This window comes from Gopherus flavomarginatus, chromosome 7 (genome assembly GCF_025201925.1).
Source record: "Gopherus flavomarginatus isolate rGopFla2 chromosome 7, rGopFla2.mat.asm, whole genome shotgun sequence".
NCBI lineage: Eukaryota > Metazoa > Chordata > Testudines > Testudinidae > Gopherus > Gopherus flavomarginatus.
Genome location: NC_066623.1, coordinates 22,381,336 through 22,397,904, shown reverse-complemented (window position 1 = coordinate 22,397,904; position 16,569 = coordinate 22,381,336). Strand labels below are relative to the sequence as shown.

Genomic DNA, 16,569 nt, shown 5'->3' with positions numbered 1-16,569 from the left:
ACTTGAAATTTCAAAGCGCTGCCGCGGCAGCGCTTTGAAGTGTGAGTGTGGTCGGAGCGCCAGCGCTGGGAGAGAGCTCTCCCAGCGCTGCACGTAAACCACATCCCTTACGGGTGTAGCTTGCAGCGCTGGGAGCTGCGCTCCCAGCGCTGCGGCACTGATTACACTGAGGCTTTACAGCGCTGTATCTTGCAGCGCTCAGGGGGGTGTTTTTTCACACCCCTGAACACGAAAGTTGCAGTGCTGTAAAGTGCCAGTGTAGCCAAGCCCTAAGAGCATTCCCACTGCTTTGCCTGGTGCGGGCCTGAGCTCGCACTCAACTTACCTGTTATTTCTGGTCAGAACCTGACACTCGACGATCTCCCCAAACACTTCGAAGCGTTTCTTCAGTTCACTAGAGCTCATGCTGCTGGAGAGGTTTCTGATGTACACCACCCGGCCTTCACCCTGCACAAGCACAACCAATGCAGCTCAGGTCCGCCTCCTTACCAGGCCTCCTTGCTGCTGCCCTGGCATTACTCATTGGGGAATCCACTGCTGGACAATGCCCCAAGTCTCTGAGCACATGCAATGCAAAGCTCTGGGCCTTCTGCGTAAACAGCTCTCTGAGGAGCCTCAAACAGCTGATTTCTTTTCACGCACGTTTTCTTTCCTTTATCCTTTCAGACTTTGCAGCGTTCTCCTTGTGGAAGTGTAACTGTAAGACTATTACTGAGAATTCCTGTCTGTGGAACTCAGCTTGTGCTGAGGAAAAATGCCAGAGATGTGTGGGGTTATATGGGGGTGCACAAGGCAATACAGAAGAGCAATAAATTACTACCACTACACACGCACAGGCTTTCTATGTACATCTGTTGCTTTTTATATGCAGTGAGGCTCAGCTCAATAATCTCTTAGCAATTCCAAGTATTCCCCAAATTCCCAGGCCTAATTACTTATTCCAAGTGCACTGAAGCTGTGGACGTAGGATGCTCTGAATTCCTCCAGTGCCAGGGATTCTGTATATTGCTGGTGTCAATTGCTAGCTCTTTATCTTTTCCTCATGCCCTTGTTCAAAATTCGCCCCAACCCCAGGAATGCCAGGGCCAATATACTCCACCATCTCCTTTCTGGAGTGGGAGATGAATTGAGGGGCTGTGAATTGCTTTGTCCCACGATTTAAATGAGCTTCAGCAGGATGAAGCCATCTGCTCCCACTGGAAGTCCCGCTGCTCCCGCCGAATTCAGAGCGGCACTCCCTCCCCCCTCCCCCCCGCCCCCCGAGCCTGCAGGTCACTTACAATGGCCTTGTCGCGTCTCTTCTCAATCTGGTCCCGGCTCGCGTTTCCCCCTTGACACTCCTTGCTGTATTCACATCTGTTTGTAAGCAAGCACAAGAGAGACGAGTTCAGTGCGGAGCAGGGATCCTGTAGGGGGAGCTTTGGCAGTTAAAAGGACGTGAAGGCACAATCAAGTTGATGTGTCTGCCACAAGCTTTTAAAAAATCTCTAACTCAGGAGACTCCTGGTGAGCAGGCTCCACTGAGGCTGGGTATGGATCCTCCAGAGAAGAGCCTGGCTTCCCAAACCAAACCAAGCCTCTTTAGGCCTGGTTCCGGAACTTAAGCTGCCAGGGAAATCAGATACTTGATGTGGCTCCCTATCTCCTCCTGCTTCCTTGTAGCAATCCCCTTCCCCAGGAGCTCCTGGCTCCTCTCCAGTTCTGGCTGTGATCTTCCTCCTTGTACTGCCAGAGAAACCCACCCTCAGACAGGTCAAGCATTGCCTGACTGACCAGTGTCAAGCAGCCACTGGTGTATTATCACTTACTTTTAATGAACTAAAATAAATGATGTTGGACTCAGCACATGGAGGCGATTTCATCAGAACTCTCCTCTGTTGGGCTGGATGGTTGGAAGGGCCTCGGATTGATATGAAGTGCATGTCATGCGCAGATGAGGTGGTCTGCACATCCATGTTCTGTGGCAGAGGCGCCAGCTTTGTGATTTGCTGGCGGGTGCTCGACACTGACCCATCCCTTTCCCCCAAGACCCCACCTCTGCCCTGGGTCTTCCTACCCCTGCTCTGCTTCTTCCCATGCCCACTCCATCGCCGTGCCTCCCCCTCCACTGAATGCACCCTACTCCCATTCTTCCCCCTCCTCGCCAGCGCCTCCTGCACGCCATTGCACAGCTGATCGTGGCAGGCAGGAGACACTGGGAGGGAAAGGGAGGACCTGATCTCTAGGGCCCACCGGTGGGTGGGAGGCACTGTGGGGGATGGGGAGAAGCTGATTCGTGGGGTGTGGAGCACCCACTGTTTTTTTTCCCCAAAGGTGCTCCAGCCCCGGAGCACTCACAGAGTTGGCACCTATGCTCTGTGGAGGTGTTCAGTGTTAACCCTGCACTGTTCGGTGCGTCAGGGCTGACACCTGACGCTTAACATCTGAGTGGATCTTTGGGGTTGAATGTATTCCTGGGAATGGGGGGGACCACCTTGGTTTCGCTTTGGGGTCTGTGTGTTCGTCACACTGACACAAGAACATCACTTGGCATGTCTCTAGCACCGGCTTTTTGTCTTGGCATCTCACAGTGCTTCACCGGGGAAAACAAATTTATCCTCATTTGACAGATGGGGAAAATGAGGCCCAGAGAGATGGAGAAATGACTTGCTCAAGGTCACACAAGGATTTGGTGACAGAGCCCAGGCCAGGGCTCTGTTCACCTGCCTCTCTTATACCCCCAGTATAAATCCCTAAGAAATTATTCTGCTTGAGATGTGCTTGCAGGCTGGAACTCATCAGTCCCACCCTTCCCCTCCTGCCAGCTGCCCAACTATACCTGAAAGTCCGTCTGTTTGCTGGAGACCTGGACCTGCAGCATGAAGACCCAGAACTGGATCTGCTCCGGGAACAGTGGTGCAAACTGGACCTGGCAAGTGGGTTCCTGCGCAATGGACGCTCACAATGTTCTTCCTCTTCCTCCTCCTCCTCCTCCTCCTCCTCCACGGGGGAGCTGCTCTCACTGCAGCTATCTTCGAAGACAGTGTCATACTCAGGGGTCTTGCAGAAGGCTGTGTCCTCGTCTTCAAAGGCACTGTCCAGGAAGCCGAAGTGCTTGGTTAAGCTGGCTCTGATCTCCTGGTCTCTGAGCTGTTTGTTGCACTCCTTCCACAGGGCCTCGCCCTTCCCCGACCCCTGATAGTGTGCATCGGGCACTCTTCGCTTGTGCTCACCCTCCGCCTGGCTCTGGGGCTCCCAGGATTTCAGCACTTTCCTCTGGAGCATGGCCTCGGGTTTCGGCACCTGGCAGTAGTCGTGGTCCCCGAAAGAGCGAGAAAATGGCCGCTTCAGCAGGCCCTGCTGCTCCGAGGAGGAAGGGCGCATGGCAGCTCGGCTCAGGTGTGCGTAAAGCTCTGTTCGCTCTGGGTGCTTCTTCATGAGTTTCCTGGAGGCTGCCACTTCGACTGCCACTGCTGAGGTTCTTGGCCCTGGGATGGAGGAGGTGAGGGTGGCTTCCTCTTTCACTGACCCATGGGGAATGTCCGGCTTATACAGGTCCTCTTCAGCAGGCTTGTACGGCGGAGTGGTAGGCGGTGTGAGACCTTGACCCCCCACACACAACAAACCACAAGAGTGAAACTCTTTGAGCAGTGCTTTCCCACTATTACCACAACTGGTCATGGCAAGAGGAGCTAGGTCTGGGTGACGCTATGGAGAGCCACCAACCCTCTACTCTGTGGAGAGGGGCTCCCTGCAAGTTACTCCTGTCTTCAGAAGGGGGTCATTGCAAAACCACAGTGGATTGCAGCTAGAGGGGCCCACAGGATCCCCTTCCTGCCTCCTCCTCAAAACACATTGGTGAGAAAGGCCTTTGACTGGATTGTCAAAGGAGCTGGGCACCCGTGTGGCAGCTGAGGTCAGCAGGCACTCTGCACCTCTGAAAATTAACCCATACGCTTGTTTCAGCATATATTTAGCCTGTAGTTGTAGCATATCATTACGTCTAGATAGCCAAGCAGATTTGCACCTGGGCAGTGCTTGAAAGGGAGACCTCCCTGGCAAATGCCCTCAACAGCAGACCAGTGAGCCCAGTTCACATAGTCCTTGTCAATCCTTTAGCAATTTTTGGAAAAGCAAGGATTTGGGGCCTAATCCAACTCCCCCTAAAGTCAGTGGAAATGCTCCCATTAACAGATAACTTTATCCCTGGGGTTCTGACCAAATTCAAGTGGATAATGTACAATTTGGCTCTTTATATTTTCCATAGTTTCAGTTCAATACAGGATTCCTCCTCACTTCCTGGATGGAGATGTTGTGCGGTGTTGTGGTGCACCGTGGAACAGCTGCTATGCTCCACCCCAGAGGTGGTTGCATTTCAGTGGTATCTGAATTGCTTAAATGAGTAGTTGTAAAGTGCTGAGGGATCCTTTCAGATGAAAGGCACTATAGAAATGTAGGGTTTTATTACTAAAATCCATTATATTTACACTGTTATAATAATTTCTCAGATTACCACAACCCCCACCACATCTAGAAGCAGTTAGCGCCAGACTATTTCACACTGCATTTTTGGTATTGTTTCCCCTCACCTTCCAACGTACACAGAGAGAATCCCAACAACAAAGGAAGGGAGCACCACCTCTTTACATGAGTGGCTTACCTGCAGTCCCACACAGCTCCACAGTCAGCACCTGCTCAAAGTTCCTCTTCCCAAATGTAGGCTCACTGGAGAGGAGAAGAACATTAGAGGAGCAGGGAGGTGTTTATATGAACATCAGAGACTGAGAGTACTGCTGAAAGAGCAGCAGACAGACCTCAAGCAAAGGGGAACAGGAGATGTCACCCATACAGGACGCCTACTGTGTCCCTCTCCGACGCTCTGTGGCATCAGGGCTAGTACATGATGGGGGGAGGGGCAGAATCCAAGCTTCTGAAGCATTTCCATTTTCTCTCCCAGCTGAGACAGAGGAACAGGCAGCTAGAGAGTCACTCCAGCAGAAAAGTATCCCTCGCAGCCAGAGCTCCAATTCCTTATTTCCAGGGAAAGAAGCCAGAGAAGTGCCCCCACTATCTTCTCTCCAGCATATGGCACTTGTAAGGCTTTCAGCAGAGCAATCCATAGGCATAACCTGCCCTGAATTTGAGGGCCTGGAGCTATGCTATCCCTTGCATTTAGGATCCCAGTCCAAGACACTATGCTTCAAACACATGCCACGGCTAGTCAAATGTCCCCTCTCTGCTGCAAATCCTCTTTGCCTGGTTGGTAAAAGTCCTGAAGTTTTGCTTGGCTGGCTATTTTAACATGGGCATTTAAAATGCGTGTCCACTCAGGCAAAACTACAGGCCCTCTGGCAGTCATGCTGGCCCAGACTGCCGCCGGGTTGGGTTTAAATTGCTGGTATTTTGTTTTACACTTACGTTTGTGCCAAGGACAGCGTGAGACACGTGGGTGTTTCTGAAAGACACAGAGAGAAGCAGAATTACTGAACATGCTGCATTCCCTTCAGACTGACTGATTGCATCACACCCAGAAGGAGGAGGCAGCGTGGGCTAGCAGATTCAGTGTGGGCTTGGGCACCTGTCATAACCTAGTCCCAGATTTGGACCTTAGCCTCCAAAATATGGGGGTTAGCATGAAAACCTCCAAGCTTAGTTACCAGCTTGGACCTGGTAAAGCTGCCACCACCCAAAAAATTAGAGTGTTTTGGGGCACTCTGGTCCCCCCAAACCTTCCCTGGGGACCCCAAGACCCAAATCCCTTGAGTCTCACAACAAAGGGAAATAAACCTTTTCCCTTCCCCCCTCCAGGTGTTCCTGGAGAGATACACAGAAGCAAGCTCCGTGAATCTAAACAGAGGGATTCCACCCTCCCCGTTTCCAGCCTTGGAAAACAGAAGTACCGAGAGCTAATCTTTCTTCCCCCCTCATCCAGAGGGAATGCAAAGTCAGGCTAGTAAATCTAACACACACAGATTTCCCCCTGACTTCTTCCTCCCACAAATTCCCTGGTGAGCACAGACTCAATTCCCTGGAGTTCCCCACTAAAGAAAAACTACAACAGGTCTTAAAAAGAAAGCTTTATGTAAAAAGAAAGAAAAATACATAAAAATGGTCTCTCTGTATCAAGGTGACAAATACAGGGTCAATTGCTTAAAAGAAATATGAATAAACAGCCTTATTCAAAAAGAATACAATTTAAAACACTCCAGCAACTACACACATGTAAATACAAAAAAACATATAAATCCCTATCTGATCTTTTGTACTTACAACTGGGAAACAGGAGATTAGAAAGGCAGGAAACAGAGATCCTCTCATAGCCGAGAGAGAGATAGGCAGAAGACCAAGAACAAAGGACTCACACACAAACTTCCCTCCACCCAGATTTGAAAAAGTCTTGTTTCCTGATTGGTCCTCTGGTCAGGTGTTTCAGGTTACTTCTTTCCAGGTGAAAGAGACATTAACCCTTAGCTATCTGTTTATGACACGCCCCCCAAATTGCAGACAGTGGGGAAGCTCACGGGAAGTTTGTGTGTGAGTCCTTTGTTCTTGGTCTTCTGCCTATCTCTCTCTCGGCTATGAGAGGATCTCCGTTTCCTGATTGGTCCTCTAGTCAGGTGTTTCAGGTTACTTCTTTCCAGGTGAAAGAGACATTAACCCTTAGCTATCTGTTTATGACAGCACCAGGAGCTCTGAGTTCTGGCCCTAGTTTGGTCATGGCTTGCTGTGTGGCCTAGGCAAGTGACTTTGCCTCTCTGTGATTTGGTTTCCCCATCTACCAAACTGGATAATACTTGCCTACGTTGTGACGGTTAATCACATAATGTTTGTAAAGCGCTTTCAACATGCACATTCTACAGTGCTGCTAATAATTAATAGGGCCATTCCAAGGGCCTCCAGGGGGAGCTCTGGTCCGCTCCTCAGTAATATTCTATAGGATGAGAAAATGGGGAGATCCTTCGCGGATAGTTTTGCAGTGATTCACTCAGTAGACAGTGTCTTTGGAGGAACACATACTACTTGACACTTATTTTGTGCTTTCTCAACGTACTTCACAAAGGAAGATCTGTGTCCTTACCTCATTTTAAAGGTGGAGAAACTGAGGCACAGAGAGGGGAAGCTGCTTGGCCAAGGTCACAGTGACCCAATGGCAGAGCTGGTCTCCCAGCCCTCGCCCTGCCCACTGGACTATGCACCTCACAAGTTGCACAGAAAAACCCCAACAGCATTGAAGAAGTTTGGTGTTTGCCCCACTGGCTCTGGGGTCTGCAGTGCTCAGCAATTCACGGGCACATGCACAAATGTTTCCTACATCAGCCAGGCAGCAGCACTGCTACAGTGACTGATCACCCAGCGAGCGCACTGGATCTGACATGCAGGGCTAGTGCTTAGAACACTGCAGACCAGCTCAGCCTCTGCTAAGCCCCTCATGCACTGATGGCCTGGGAAGAATGGAGTCAGCCAGGGTTCCTTTAAGCATTAGTTTTGGCAATGCCAGGTCAACGCTGGGGTTAATTCACTTCTAGGCCCCTGCACACTCTCTTCTCCTTACCTGTTTCATGCAACGGGGTACAGTGCTGGCTCTCATCCACCTCACATCCTTCCCCCTCAACCGGGCTCCCCAGTGTGGGGGTCTGGGTCTCTGGGTGGTTTTGACATCTGCTGTCCCCGTCGTCTGTGCCACCCACCTCCACCTCTGCCACTGGCTCTTCTGCATCGAAGTTCTCCAGAGCTGGGCACAATGCGGGCTCCCGGGAGGTGAGAGCATCCTTCGCCTGGCTCTCTGCTGCCTCTCTGGGGACAGATGGCTCTGGGGGAGGCTCATCAAGAAATGACAGCCAGTGGCCAAGCTCAGGGTTGAGTCTCTTGGAGCGCCGGACAGCATAAATAGTGCTCTCCTGCTTCCGTCCCACTTTCCCTGAGGTTTGCTGGGCTGGGAGAGCCACATGATTCCCAGTGGCATCCTCTGGGCTGCTAGTCTCTCTCCTGGCTTCGGCCTCAGCCTTGGGGCTTTGCCTTAGCTCTGCTTTCTCCAGAGGCATTTTGGCTCTGGACTGATATCTCCCAGGAGAGCCCTCAGCCTCCTGAGCAGATGCTCCAGGAGACTTGGAGCCATGAGGCCTGACCAAGGAAGCGTACACGGGTTTGGCCAATCTGTATGGCTTGCTCACATCACATAGCAGGTCCCGGGCCAGTAGCTCCTTCAGGATGGAGAACTCAGGCCATGTAGCTCTAGGCTTCTTGCAGCCGGCCATTGCTTGCAAGGTGCAGGCTGTCCGGCTCTCCTGGCTGCAAAGGGGAGGTATCTGCAAAGGGCAGTCTGGCTTTGCTCTCTTGTAGGGGCTGTTACAGTGCTGGTGCTTCACATCTGCAGGGTCTCTGAGAGGCAGCTTCCTCGGAGGAAGGCAATAGGTATGCATGTAGCGGATGAGCTTCACCACTGTGTGCATGGCCTTTTCGCTGGCCAGTTGATCGCTAGTGCCATCCTTGGAGGAGCGAGGAGTCACCGGGACCTCACTGGAGCTCAGCGAGTCTTCGCTCGAGTCGCTGTCGTCTCCACTGTGTGCAGAGTGACTCAGAGGAGAGTGGCTGCTGCTGCTGCCTTGGTGCTCGTCCGGCGGCCAGGTGCCTTTGGTCTGTGGGCAGCGTATGGTGGAGGTGAGGTGCTTGTGCAGCTCTGTGCAGCTTCGACTCTGAGCTTGGAGAGGGCTCAACTTTCTGTCCCGGGGACCCTCCGCCTTCAGAGACAGAAGAGAGATGCTCCCGTGAGAACAGACTCAGCCCCCAAGCCCTAAAATGAGGCTGTTTAACTACTGCACCACAAGACTCCCCATCTGCAGAAATACACTCTGTGGGAGCAACAAACCCACTAGGGACGCATGTGCCACATCCAGTTATTAACCTGAACAATGCTATGGGGGAAACAGACCATGGGCTCATTTTCTCACCCAGCGTAAGGAGCAAGGAAGTGGGCCCTCTCTGGGGAGCAGAACCTGTTCCTGGGATGAGCCACTGTTTGCACTGCCTGCTGACATGGACAGAGCAGTTGCTTCACTGAACATCTTTAGAACCTGTCTAGCATGGAGTGACAGCAGGACTTCCCTAATGGCACAGGCTGCCAGCCTCGGCTCTCAGTAAAGTCTCCATTGCAGAGACTGAAGCGAGTTCCCATGTTCCCACATTTAGATAGTATACAACATTTATTAGGACATTTTGAACAATTATAAATAATTAACCTGCGCTGTCCCTGGGATAATGGAAGGGCCAAGGATACTTGGCGCTCCGTGTATGATCCTTGTTCTAAATGCAGTCATTTGCAGTGGCTTCCCGTCCCCTCTGCCCCACTCACACCCAGTCATGCACTGCCATTAGGCAGGCTCTACTCTGCCTGGGTTCACAAGATCACTTTGAAACAAGGGCTAAGTATTTTTAGTGAGAACAGCTCTCCAGGGCCAGGCCCTTCAGAACATGGTAAGTGCAGAGTTACTAAGACAGGCTCAGTCATCCCTGCACAGAATTGGCAAACAATGCAGTGTTTCAGGGTTTGTTTGTTAGCAATGAAGGAAGGCGCATCCGGCCTCAGCAGTCTACTGGGATCTGTCCTCAAGGTGGTTATGGAGATCTCTGCCCTAGGTATTTCTACCTCACTACAGCCAGTTGAGTGGGCTGGATCACAACTCATTATATATCTCAGTGGAGACACATGAACGTTCAATAGCAATGGTTCCTTCACCTGCTGCCTGGGCCCCTACTGCTGCCGGGTCTGATCCCTGAGCTGAGACCATGAGTAGGGCAAGGCAGCACAGCAAGGACCTTCTACTAGCCTCTGCTCTTTGGGGAGAGTGGATGAAGGTTGCTTTCCTTCTTTGAAACAGACAGGGATGAAGAACAGCCTCTGAGTGACGCCTCTGGGAGGATTATGAGAACTGGCTGCGAATGGATGAGGAAATGGACTTGGCCTAAGAGAGTATGTCTACACTACAGCTGGGAGGCGTGATTTCCAGCCCAGGCAGACAGACTTGCACTAGTTCCACTTGAACTAGTGCACTAAAAATAGCAGCGTGTACGTTGCGGCACCAGTAGCAGTTTGGATTGGTTGCTTGAATCCAAGCCCACCCAACCCCCTGATTCTGAGCTTGGGCAGCCAGCCCAAGCCACCGCCCATGTCACAATTTTTTACCATGCTAGCTCAAGTTGAGCTAGCACAAGTCTGTCTACCCATGCTGGGAATCACACCTCCCAGCTGCAGTGTAGACACGCCCATAGTGCCTTGATCCCAATTCATCATGGTCACCCGCACTAGCCTGCCCATCTTGTAAACCATAGACTGTTCACTGGCCAGAGGACTGGGGTGGCTTAGTGTGACAGAATGCACCCCTGTATTCACACCCAGCACACTGTAATAGTCTTTGTACAAAATATGCCTTGTAAGGTATCATTTGAAAACTAGTAACTTGCTGGTCAATAGTACCATGGTGAAATGTGTGTAGCAATTATATGCAAAGTTATGAGTTCCCCTTGAATGCTGATGGTGGCACATGTTCAAACTCACGTAGCCCTGATTAGGCAAAACTTGTCAAGCAGGCCTATCTTAAACAAAGGAATATGTGTTTATCTCATTTTACATATGAAGTCTTGAGACAGCCAGGAGACCAGGCAAATCTGAAGTTTAGCACAGCTCCTCTCTGGTCTGGACTGCATCCCAGAATGTCACAGGGCAAACCACAGCCTTCTGGAGCGCCTCTCTGGATGACGGGGCTCCATCTTCATAGCCCTTCCAGGCTTGACTTTTTTGTGGAGCTGCCCATCACTGATGTGGTGGTCTCTGTGATCTGAACAGATTGAGCAGCCCGCTCCAAAATTTGTTTCATTCAAACTGTCCAAGAGCCGGTAGATGGAACTGGCTTTTGGTTACAACTGACCTGGGCTGAATTTGCATCAGCTACCTAGAAGAGAAAGGTGCTGGCATACAGAGCATACTTCCTGCACCATTCTCTGGATCTCCCTCACCCTGCAGCAGGGCTAGGATGGCAGATGAACCCCTAAAGCACCCACTTGACTCCAGAGGGGTGACTAGCATCTCTCGTCACTGACTCAGTCCAACCATAGAACAAGAGAGTGACTGAGCCCAACTATGTCTGCGGTGGTGGTGCAGCTTTCAGACCCAGGATATTAGAGAGTCAAGGTGGGTGACGTAATATCTTTTATCGGACCAACTTCTCTTGATGAGAGACAAGTTTTCGAGCTACAGAGAGGAAGAGCTGTGTGTAGCTCGAAGGCTTGTCTCTCTCACCAACAGAAGTTGGTCTGATAAAAGATATTACCTCACCCACCTCGTCTCTCTGAACCCAGGTAACACATTCACATGCTGTGGTTACTCTGCTTGGGCCTCTGAGCAGAGTCAGTTCTCACCCTTCAGTTATGTGGCAGAAAATAGTGCAGATACTATGGAAACCTACTAGCTAGATAGGCAGGCTATATGGAGGCAGTTACACGGATTCCATCACACACAGCTGATCTCTTTCTAGCTGGTGTCTGTGACAACACCAGTGTTTTCCTTCCCCCATTACAGCTGATATGGAACAATGCCCTGGCAGATTTTTTCTGCCTTCCCCAGACAATCTAAGTCCACCTGTCTAATGCACTGCACAATTTCCATTATCCGAATGGAAAATCTTTGATGGTGGCTTGTGTTGGATTTCAGGAGATTAGCTTAAATGATTGGTTTGGGCTCTGCAATTTTGCATGCAGCTCTCCCCAGGATAAGTCAACTCAACCAAGAGCAAGTTCTACTATAATTTATTGGGAAGGGGGGAATTTATAAATCAGAACTCCAAAGAACTGACTTCAGTGAAACTGTGAGAGGCTTTCACCCTCAGCCCCACTGCAAACAAGCTGTCCCAAATGTACAGATAGGGTAGGTACGGTCTCTCCAGAATCTCTTCAGGGTTAGACAGTCCACTTTGAGACAGGCTATTTCCCCATGCACAGCACTTTCCCTTCAGATCGTGACACTCTTCAGCCAAGTCTGTTTTCCACCAGCTTCATCTCCAAGGCTCATTATCCCCCAGTAGCTTTACTAAGAGGCTGTTTATCCCTCCATGGAACCATCATTTGGCTGGCTTGTTTTCTGAATGCCAGACTTGAGATTGGGTGACAAGGAGACAGGCAGGCGGGGGGACATTCCTAGCATTCCCTGCTGGGATGGGGCCATGGCAGCTGGGATGGGAAATACCTTTGTGCAGGGTCGCTGGGGTCTGGATTTTGGGGGTCCCTGGCGTCGTGCACTCCCTTCTCTCTGAGCCTCACAGCATGGAGGCACGTGGGACGGAGAAAGAAGCAACTTCTTCAGCTAAAAAAGAGAAGTGTCGAGAAAAAGAATGGGAATTCCAGCGCGAACAGCAATCAATCACGTGCTAACCTCTACTGCACACATGTGCGGTGAGTTCAGTGATCTCCAATCACTGAAGCCAAGAACCACAAACCATTAGTATGCCTGTATCTGCCCTTGGCTCAGGCTGGGACTGTCAGCTGTAAGGATCATAGAACGAAGCAGGAAAGAATTTCACACCTCTCTGCATGCTACTTGGCTCAGGTAAAGAATTTTATAGCCTGTGGAAGTGCTTTATGTCTTCAGAACACTTTACAAGCATCGACACATTGCTGCTCATAACACCCCTGTAGCTCTCCAAGATGGGAAAAGGCTGCCCAAAGAGGTGAATTTGCTTGCCCAAAACCACACTGCATTGTACCCCATGGCGCCTCCTATTAAAGTCACTAGCACTGCCGGGGCATTTAAATACACCACCAAAACAATTTTGTCCTTTTCAGATGGTGATTTTAGTTCTATGTATGCATCTGATTTGGACAGCTCACATGAGTCCCCATGCAAGGATTATCTGGCAGTAACGATCCAAAGGGGCTTGAATTAATCAATTACTTTGCAAAATGTTTTGAAGATATAAAGCTCTGTGTAAGTGCCAAGTATTTATTGGGGATCTCCCCCAATTCCACCGTAATCCCATCAAGAGGGTCTGGTGACAACAGCTGAGCTGGAATTTCCTTAGGTTACACAGCATCATGGCATACTCATTTCTGATCACAGGGTTAGCATAGTCTTCTGTTCAAAACATTTTTAAAAAACATTCCATGTTCCACATGCGTCGTGCTAGTGCTGAAGCCTAGATCAATAGCAAGGCGACTGCTTAGACTCTACGGGAACGTACAGACGTGAAATATCTAGGGCTTGGTCTTCAAAGATGGCCTGCAAATTTAGAGGCCCCCTTTAAGACCAGGCCCATGACAACGGTCATTGAAGTGGGAGGTTCACACAACAGCGTTTCTGCTCTCTTGGTCGGGTTCTGCAGTGAAATTTCAACAGGGGTCGCCCAGTGGCTTAATTGTGCACTTCCCATTTATAATAAGTGTAAGTGCTTTCCCCCTGCAACGTATACATCCTATATATACACATACACATTGTGTGTGATATATACACCCCCACACATGCACGTTAGTGTGAAGTGGAAATGCACGCTTTCACCACTAGATGCCGCAATGCACTTTTATATAAACCATGCCTTTCAGTCATTACACAGCAGAGCGGTAGGGGGGTCCCCACCATGGACGGAGTGCTCTGGCTGGTGAATGAGCTACAGGCCCAGCTTAGTTATATTAGACCAGCAGGGATGCTCTTACATATGGCCCAGAAAGCCTTGTACCACCTGGCATCAATGCCAGGGCTCTCCTGCTCAAGCTGTGAGTGAAGCTGGGTTCCAAGGAGCAGTAGGATAAAGCACAGGATTCACAGGAAAGACTTGGAGGTGGGATTGGAACCCAGAAACCACACAAAGCCACAGAGAGGCCTCCTTCAGGGCAGGCATGTTCAAAGGTTTCCCCAATGTGCATGGAGAACTGCAGGCTATGCAGGCCCAGGCCAACCTCAGAGCGCATGCAGCTCTGGCTGGGAGAGAAAAATGGGCTGCTCTTATTGTGGGAAGGGCTAGAGGGTTGACATCAGCTGTACCTCTCTTTCCTTCTCCCCACTTCCTTAACTAAATGGGAGATTCTCAAACTGAGGCCACAGATAAGGTGCAAGGGCTAGGATTACAACCAGGCTGGGTCCCCTCTCTCCAGCACAAGCTGAGGAGCGCTGGCCCCTGAACACACACCCTGAAGGTGAGGGAGAAGGGCCAGACCTACGGGTGGAGGTTTGGGGATTATGGAAAATGGCTGGGAACTTCCCCCAGGTACTCTAGTGAGATGCAGTGGAATGATGGGGACCTCTGGGGTGGAGTAGGGGCAGGAATGGGCCACAGTGAGACCCCGGTAGCTCAACCATGGTGGGGTTCAGGTAAAATGAGGCCCCAGGCCAAATCCTCCCTGGTCTGGTGGGCTGGAAAATGGATTTTGCCCATCTGCTAACACCCACTGCCCTTTGCACACAGCAGCAGTCAGCTTGTTCCCATGAGGATGGTGATGGAGGTGACAGCGATGGCGTGGCACATGTATACGTATACAATACAGGTATATGCTTTGTATCGACGGTTAAGAGTTTTAAGCCTATAATGAAAAGATTCAGACCTTTGCTTCCTATCATACCCATGCAGCCGGCTTATCAGAGGCTCATCCAAATCCACCTTAAACAGTAGGAAGTGGGTTCTTACTAGAGACAGCTCATCAACCTCAGGGGCCAAAGGGGGCCCCTCCAGGGTGGGGGCAACTGGTTTGGGGGGAGGGGCTGGCGAGGCACAGGTGTGGTTGGGCACGTCCCTTTCTTCCATAATGGGGAAAGCAGCCAGACCCATGTCATCTTCCTGTATTTCATCCAGTGTTTCGGTGAGGGCCGCCAGCAGGGCTTCATTCTCACTGCCTATTATCTGAAAAGCAAGAGAGATTTGCACAAAGCTGTGAGCGCCAGCCGACATTTCCATTGCAGGCTACTTCTAGGGGGCGTAACTACAGCCCCCACAAGCTGCCCCACCATACTATTTAAAGGGGGCCTCATTCTTCCATCTAGGGCAGGGGTCGGCAACCTTTCAGAAGTGGTGTGCTGAGTCTTCATATATTCACTCTAATTTGAGGTTTCCGGTGCCAGTAATACATTTTAACATTTTTAGAAGGTCTCTTTCTATAAGTCTATAATATATAACTAAACTATCGTTGTATGTAAAATAAATAAGGTTTTTAAAATGTTTAAGAAGCTTCATTTAAAATTAAATTAAAATGCTGAGCCCCCCGGACCAGTGGCCAGGACCCAGGCAGTGTGAGTGCCACTGAAAATCAGCTCGTGTGCCGCCTTTGGCTCCTATTACCCACCACCCCCTGACCTGATTTTTCACACTTGCTGTCTGGTCACCCACTTCCATCACTGATGCCAGGTTTGCATCTGTCCTACTCCACTGACTTCAGCAGGGCTGCCCCCGATTTACCCCAGGGTGAAAGCAGCATCAGGCCCAAGAGCAGCTGCAATCTGGTCCATTATATGCAAATTTATTGTGCCCTTCCGATTCCCAGCAAGTTGCCACGGCTGGCCTCAGTAGATCCAAGGGTAGTTCCCCTACAGTAGCCAGTTTGAGAGACCCTGGCCTACTCAGCCATCCGTGAATACTCACTTCCAAATGAATGCTATTAGATGAATTTACTTGGGCTTGGTGCATGGAAAGCTCATTCCTTCAACAGACTGACTGCATTCTTTCAGGATTCACTGAACATCTCTGAACAGGCGTATTATTTCTCTACTGGGAGGCGGGGGGGTTAAGTTGCAAGGGCTTGGCTGTATCATTCTGAATCACACTTGCACAAGTGTCTTTAAAAAAAAGAACCATCACCCAACTCAATCCCCTCTTTAAATTAGGAGCTGTTGCAGTGGATTCCCAGCAGCAGCTTCCTCTCTAACTAACTTCCATCCTTCCTGTTTTGGGCGTATTTCTGACACTCTGAAAACAGGGAAGGACACTCGGTGATGTGTTCTTTCCCCAATTTGTGGGCAGCTGGCATGAAGCTGTGACCACAATTTCCACCTGACTTGCTCTCTTGCTTCTGACCAGCACTTCCTGAGACTCACTGGAGCTCAGAGGGGTGGGAAGGAGGAATTGGAGCACCCAGCAAAATGAGGGAAGGGTATCTGAAGGGCTTAGGCTCATGGCTGTCCAATGGAAGGGAGTTCGTGGTGTCATCCTACAGGCTGACCCCCTCCCCTTGGATCCAGCGGAGCACAGGAATGGCACTTGCATGATGGCTGCATTGCCACTGCTGGCCTTTTTGATAAGCACTGTTTAATTCTTAAAGCCCCGATGACTAGAATCAGAGTTTCTCAGCTTTTAATTAAAACTAAGGAAATCTCTAGCCTTTGTGGTTACAGAAAAGGGTTGAAAATGAGCCTGGCGTGAATCTTAAAGGCTCAGAAATCGGAAAGCAAGGAGAAAGAACCCAGCATGTATGATTATTTTTTAAACTCATGATTTTTAAGCCACTCTCATGCTTTTGGCTCCTGCCTCGTGATTTTTGAATGCCTGGGGGTGGTAATACTGGGATTGACTTGAGGCTGTACTGTCACATGTCATGACACCATGTCACACTGCATGCTGATAT

At 50.3% G+C, this 16,569-nt stretch overlaps 1 protein-coding gene across 2 annotated transcripts in view; it reads right to left on the bottom strand.

Annotated features, from left to right (window-relative positions):
• The window catches only part of PPARGC1B (PPARG coactivator 1 beta), a 95,444-nt gene that overhangs the window by 9,667 nt on the left and 69,208 nt on the right, over positions 1-16,569 (bottom strand). The window contains exons 3-10 of one of the 2 annotated variants that reach the window (XM_050962568.1): positions 14,643-14,855; positions 12,215-12,331; positions 7,532-8,717; positions 5,398-5,434; positions 4,640-4,704; positions 2,819-3,581; positions 1,281-1,356; positions 326-447 (exon numbers count right to left, since the gene is read on the bottom strand). In XM_050962568.1, coding sequence (XP_050818525.1) covers positions 326-447; positions 1,281-1,356; positions 2,819-3,581; positions 4,640-4,704; positions 5,398-5,434; positions 7,532-8,717; positions 12,215-12,331; positions 14,643-14,855 — 2,579 coding nt within the window. The remainder of the gene's footprint in view (positions 1-325; positions 448-1,280; positions 1,357-2,818; positions 3,582-4,639; positions 4,705-5,397; positions 5,435-7,531; positions 8,718-12,214; positions 12,332-14,642; positions 14,856-16,569) is intronic. The other variant, XM_050962569.1, reaches the window with a different exon arrangement.